The 7,068-nt window shown below is 37.3% G+C and overlaps 1 protein-coding gene across 1 annotated transcript; it reads right to left on the bottom strand.

Annotated features, from left to right (window-relative positions):
• Positions 1 to 5,420: 5,420 nt before the first annotated feature.
• On the bottom strand, positions 5,421 to 6,371 carry LOC116910390 (olfactory receptor-like protein DTMT). Its single transcript, XM_032914232.1, has one exon. The coding sequence runs from the start codon at positions 6,369 to 6,371 to the stop codon at positions 5,421 to 5,423; it is 951 nt and encodes a 316-aa protein (XP_032770123.1).
• Positions 6,372 to 7,068: the final 697 nt, after the last annotated feature.

Here is a 7,068-nt window from a genome sequence, read left to right as displayed (position 1 = left end):
TTATTTCAGCTCTGAGTTTGATTATTTCCTTTCATCTACTCCTCTTGGGCATGTTTCCATTTTCTTCCAGAGCTTTCAGATGTGCTAGTGTAGGATCTCTCTAATGTGTTTACTCAGTGCTATTAATTTTTTTCTTAGCACTACTTTCATTGTGTCCTGTAAGTTTTAGAATGTTGTGCCTTCATTTTCAGCAAATTATAGAAAGTCTTTAATTTCTTTCTTTATCTCTTCCCTGATCAAGTTATTGTTAAGTAGAGAAGTGTTTGGTTTCTATGAAATGTGGGTTTTCTGTTCTTTTTGTTGTTATTAAAGACTAGCTTTAGTCTGTCATGATTGATAGAATGCATAGAATTATTTCAATGGCCTTGTATTTATTTAGGCTTGTTTTGTGTCTGATTATATGGTCAATTTTGGAGAAGGTACCTTGGGATGCTGAGAAGAAGTTATATTCTTTTGTTTTAGGGTGAAATAATCTGTAGATATCTGTTAACTCCATTTGGTTCATAACTTCTGTTAGATTTAGTGTTTGCTTAGGTTCTGTTTCCTGATCTGTGGGATGTTGAAATATCCCACTATTATTGTGTGAGGATCAATGTGTACATTGTGCTCAGTAATGTTTCTTTCAAGTTCATTGGCTTCTCTTTCTTTAGGTTAGGTAAGTGTTCTTCTATAATTTTGTTGAAGATATTTACTGGCCATTTAATTTCTATACCTATTATCCTTAGGTTTAATCTACTCATTATGTCCTGGATTTTCTGGATGTTTTGGGTTAGGAGCTTTTTGCATTTTGTATTTTCTTTGACTGTTGTATCAATGTTTTCTGTCTTCTGTACTTGAGGTTCTCTCTCTTATCTCTTGTATTTTGTTGGTGATTCTTGCATCTATGCCTCCTGATCTCTTTCTTAGGTTTTCTATATCAGGGTTGTCTCCCTTGGTGATTTCTTTATTGTTTCTATTTCCATTTTTAGACCCTGGACAGTTTTGTCCAATTCCTTCACCTGTTTGGTTGTTTTCCTGTAATTCTTTAAGGGATTTTTTTTTTCGTTTCTTCTTTGTGGGTTTCTACCTGTTTAGCTGTCTTCTCCTGTATTTCTTTAAGGGAGTCATTTATATCCTTCTTAAAATCCTCTATCATCCTCATGAGATGTGATTGTAAATCTGAATCTTGTTTTTTCAGTGTGTTGGGGTATCCAGGACTTTCTGTGGTTGCAGAACTGGGTTCTGATGATGCCAAATAGCTTTGCTTTCTGTTGCTTAGGTTCTTGCACTTGCCTCTTGCCATCTGGTTTTCTCTGGTCTTAGTTGGTCTCTCCGTCTCTGACTGGAGTTTGTTCTTCCTGTGGGTTTGTGAGCCTGTGATCTTAGGTGTGTCAGCAGTCCTGCGAGGCCAACTTTCTCTGGGCGGGATTTGGGTATGGAGGGCTGTGGGACAGCCTTAGCTCCTGGGTGCAGAGGGAGACTGGAAGAATCCAGTCTGGGCTAATCCACAGTTCCTGTGCCCTAGCAATATTTCTTTTACAAATGTTGGTGCCCTTGCATTATTTTTGTTGTTAGTAGTGGTATTATGTTTGTGTGGTTCTCTTCTTTTTGTTGTGAGATGATTAATTTCTTGTTTGTTTGTTTTTTGTGGGGTGTAGTTCCCTTTTTTGTTGGAGTTTTCCTTCCATTATCCTCTGTAGGGCTAGATTAGTCAAAAGATATCGTTTAAATTTGGTTTTGTCCTGAAATGTCTAGGTTTCTCCATCTATGATGACTGGGTATAGCCGCCTAGTCTGCCTTTTTTTTTTTTTTTTTTGTGTGGTTTGTATGACATCCAAGGTCTTCTGACTTTTACAGTCTCTGTTGAGAAGTCTGCTGTAATTCTGATAAGTCTGCCTTTATATGTTACTTAGCCTTTGTCCCATACCACTTTCAATATCCTTTATTTGTTTTGTGCATTTAGTATTTTGATTATTATGTGATGGGCGGAATTATTCTTTTCTGGTAGAATCTATTTTGGTGTTATACAGGCTCCTTGTATATTTATGACCATCTCTTATTTGAGGTTATGGAGGTTTTCTTCTATGATTTTGTTGAAGATGTTTACTGGCCTTTGAGCTGGGAATCTTCTATTCCTGTTGTTCTTAGATTTGGTCTTTCTTTGTGTCCTGAATTTCCTGGAGGTTTTGTGTTCGGAGCTTTTTTGCACTTTGTATTTTCTTTGACTGTTGTGTCAATATCTTCTATGGTATTTTCTATGTATGAGACTCTTTCTTCTCTTATATTCTGTTGGCGATGCTTGCATCTGTGACTCCTGATCTCTTTCCTAGGTTTTCCATCTCCAGCGTTGCCTCCCTTTGTGATTTCTTTATTGTTTATATTTCCAATTTTAGATCCTGGATGGTATTGTTCAATTTCTTCATCTGTTTGATTGTGTTTGCCTGTATTTCTTTAAGGGATTTACGTGTTTTCTCTTTAAGTGCTCCTACCTCTTTATCTGTGTTTTCCTATATTTCTTTAAGGGAGTTATTTATGTCCTACTTAAGGTCCTCTATCATCTTCATGGGATGGGATTTTAAATAGAATTCTTGCTTTTCAAGGGTGTTATGGTATCCAGGGCTTGCTATTGTAGAAGACCTGGGTTCTGATTGTTGCAAGTGGCATTCATTTCTGTTGCATACATTCTTGTGTTTGTCTCTTGCATCTAGTTTTCTCAGGTGTTATTTGGCCTTGCTGTTTCTGACTGGATCCTGTCCCTCCTGTGAGCCTGTGAGCCTGGTTGTGTCATATTGCCTGGGAATCAAGCTGTCTCTGGGTTGGGAGGGGGTCTGGAGTGCCAGTACCAGGCAGAGTTGTGGGCCAGAAGGAAGATGACCACATCCTATCTTTTTCCCTCATTAGAAATCCAACTGGCATCTAAAATAAAATAAATGATATAAAAACTAGAATAGGATGAAACAAAGAAAAAAATGCCAAGAAAAAGCACAGAAACCACATATGGATTTAGAGAAATGCACACATTTGCACACAGAGAAACCTCATACAACCACAAAATTGGAAACCATGATATATATGCAAGAGACCTGTGAGGTAGAGCAAAACAAGCAAAACACCTCCAAACATCCCCCCTTTGAGTTCGTTTTCTGCTGGTCATGCACTACTTGGATGGCAACCTGCCCTTAACCTGCACAGATATTTTAGATGTATGTTTACCAAAGTGTATCTTATGTGCTTGGACAGAAATATGATAACATCTGGAAATGCTAGAATAAGGAAACAAACTTGAGATAAACACAAGAACACAAAGGTAGTATAAGATAGTGACATCTAATTCATTGGTGGTGGAGAGAAGACAAAGAGGATAATTATTCCTAAGCCAAATTTCAAGTGAATCAGAAATAGAGATATAGAGACTAAGACTGTAGAGTGTGAAAATGATACTATCAATATTTTAATAGAAAACTCCTTTCCAAGGACTACTAAAGAAAAATGAGACAGGAAACTTTTTCTATCCCAAGTTTAAAATCTTTAGCAAGATAAAAGAAGACAAATAGCCAGTGGAGGGAAATGCCACCAATTGATCAAGTGGTAGCATCCTTAACAAGAAAATGAAAAGAAAACAATTAAAGACAAAGGTGTTGCCCAAATAACTCATGAAAAGAAAATTAGTTGACAAATTAAAAGTTGATGTCACCAATATACACAGTGGTTTATCTTAAAAACAGTAAGATCTCACATTTTAGCTATGAGGGCAATAAACATCTGAAAGCAGAATTTCGAACACTGGTGACATTAAGAAGCAGTCATATCCTCTTTTTTTGGGGGGGGGGAGCTTAGCATAGAAGAAGAATGTCTTCAGCAGTTTAGTAATTTCTACGCAATTATAAAATGTTCATATTCTCTTGAGCTAATGTACTTATTTTGAGAATGTTTCCATAAGAAAATAGGACAATGTTGCAAAACATTGGGATTAAGACATAAAAGTGAAGCAGTATAATTTCAATCAAGGATAAACTGAAAACAACCAGTCCACCAAAAAGTAAGTTGCTGAAATACATTTTTCTAAAAGTGTCACAAGACCTGTCAGATGTGGTATGCACTCATAGTTTCAGCATGAAAAGGGCTGAGAAACAAGGATCACTGTAAATTAAAGGCCAGCATGAGCAACGTAGAGAGATCTTGCATCGAAATAAAACAGAAAACAAAAAGCATTACAAGTCCTTATGTGAAATGCTGAGTTCACAGTACATTTTAAGTGAAAGCAATTAAACAAGTCATTAGCTCTTTTCTCTCTCTCTCTCTCTCTCTCTCTCTCTCTCTATATATATATATATATATATACACACACACACACACACACACACACACACACATATATATATACATATATTTTAGGCTGTGTATAGACAATATATAGAATGACAACTTTTAATTGCTTTGATAGAGAAGGAGACGGTAGACTTTTACATTTTGCTACCTAGCTACCTTCAAGCAGGTATGTAGCATTTTAGTAGCCAAAGCATTTTTGGAAAAGTAAATAGTGTCAACATAGGCATTACTCGGATGATTTCCTTTTAAGGCATAATTTATGAAGTATGACAATGCACTCAAGAAATCATCTAGAACAAATATGTAAAGCAATCAACAGGGCTTTGTTTAGGAGGCAGTAATCATCTCTCTTTAAGAGGTTTATACTTTGTTTTAGGAAATAAAGAGAGCATTACATTATTTCAACATAGAAGGGAGAAAGAAAAACTTACCTAGGAATAACAAATAGATTTTAGACCTATCACTATTTATATTTCCTTAGACTATCCAATGGGCCACCACTTTACTATCTGTATGTAAATTAAGCAACATGTAATAGGACTGTATAGCTTATTCCAGATTACACAACTTTAATCAAAAAAAGAATTAACACCTAATATGTAGTCATAATCAATAGAATTAGCTCACTATTAGTGGACAAATTATTGATGCAATGAATTCCAAAAGAAATTATAGTTTTAGTATATGATCATTAAATGAGCTTTTAATCAACACATGAAAAGAAGTTATGAAATAATTTGAAACAAGAAAATGACTCCACAGAACAAATGCATTGTTGGGGGCATGTATATATTAGGTTGGAAACAGTCCTCATAGAATAATTATGTTTGTCAGAAGCAAAGTGCCAAAGTGACTAAGGAGATGAAGTTGCTTTCTGGGAACCTGAAAGATCTTTAGATCCTTTGAACACTAGACACCAGCACCAGTATTTATTAAGACTTAGATGATAATCAAGGAGCACCTAGGGTATGTTCGGTCTTAAGTTATGTCACACCTGAAGTAGAGTGTAAAATTTAGGAGGCATAAGAAATTCTAACTACTGAAACTTAGAAAGCCCCTGCATATATTTGAAACTGGGCCTGGTATTTGAAAATATGTTTTAATTTTTAGAGTCACTGTCTCAGAGAAAGTTTAGCCATCTGCTTTGAAAACACCCTTTTAAAAGCTCCCTTTATATCCTGATTCCTGAAGCTGTAGATAAAGGGGTTCAGCATAGGGGTCACCACTGTGTACATCACAGCCATGACAGTCTCCTTAACGGTTGAGTTATTAGTTGATGGACATAAATATAGACCAATGATTGTACCATAGAAAAGAGACCCCACAGAGAGGTGGGAACCACAAGTGGAGAAGGCCTTGCGGATGCTTCTAGAAGAGGGGACCTTGAGGATGGAGGACACTATTCGTGTATAGGATGAAAATATAAGCAGGAATGGAACAATAATGACAAGTCCTCCCAAGATAAATATCACCAAATTATTGATCTGAATGTCAGAGCAGGCTAACTTCAGAAGAGCTGACATATCACAGAAAAAGTGAGGGATCACATGATTAGTACAGAATGAGAGCCGAGCCATGAGTAGAGTATGTGACAAAGATATGAGTGTGGTCAGTAACCAAGATAGTGCAACCAGGAAGAGACAGAGCTTGGGGCTCATGATGCTAGTATAATGCAGGGGGAAGCAGATGGCCACATAACGATCATAGGCCATGGCCACAAGGAGGAAGCTCTCGAGATCTGCAAAAAGCAGGAAAAAGTACATTTGTGTGAGGCAGCCTGCATACGGGATGGATGGAACTTGCCTTCGCATGTTCTGCAGCAATTTGGGAATGGTCACTGAGGAAAAGCAGAAGTCAGAGAAGGACAAGTTACTAAGAAACAGGTACATAGGTGTGTGGAGATGGGAGTCCAGGTGAATGAGGACAATGATGAGGAGGTTCCCCAGGGTGGTAGTGAGGTACATGGCCAGGAACAGGGCATAGAACAGGTCTTGCTGGCGAGGTTCAATAGGCAAGCCCAGGAGGAGGAACTCTGAAACAACAGTTTGATTTCTTCTTTCCATCTTGACTTCTTAACCTTTTCAAACTTAAGAATGATTTGTATGAATGTACAAACAATGCCAATGCTTTAGAAAGACATTTTCAAATCTAAATTTAACACTTGTGAATAATAAAAGATTACTTCCTTATTCTGTGGTTTTCTAAGTGTATAATAAATAGTTATGTAAAGCAAAGATATCAGAACATAGAAATACTGAATTCTTGAAGAGTGTTCTTCTGAAAGTACACCTGTTATCCCAGCCACTTGAAAAGCAGAAGGTGGAGGATCTGACATCCAAGGCCTGCCTGGGCCATGTAGCAAGCTTGAGACCAGCAAGGCAACTTAATGATACCCATCTCAATGTGAAATTTAAAAGGACTGGGATTTAGAATTTCTAGTGCTGTGATAAAAACATCATGACCAAAAGCAACCTGGGGAAGAAAGGATTAGTTTTGTTTACTCTTCCACATCACAGTTCATCAACCGAAGAAGTCAGTCCAGAAACTTAAGCAGGCAGGAACTGACGCAGAGGCTGTGGAGGAATTCTGCATACTGTGATTCTTCATCTGCTTTCTTGTAGTAGCTAGGATCATCACCCACAATGAGCTGTTACCTTCTGCATCAATCATCACTTTAAAAACAAGTTCTCTGGGCTTGCCTAGAACTCAGTTTGGTGGAGGCATCTTCTCAATTGGGGTTCCTTCTTTCCAAAGGAATCT

This window comes from Rattus rattus, chromosome 9 (assembly GCF_011064425.1).
Source record: "Rattus rattus isolate New Zealand chromosome 9, Rrattus_CSIRO_v1, whole genome shotgun sequence".
NCBI classification, from domain to species: domain Eukaryota; kingdom Metazoa; phylum Chordata; class Mammalia; order Rodentia; family Muridae; genus Rattus; species Rattus rattus.
Note: the sequence above shows the minus strand (reverse complement) of the source record. Positions and strands in the feature narration are given on the sequence as shown.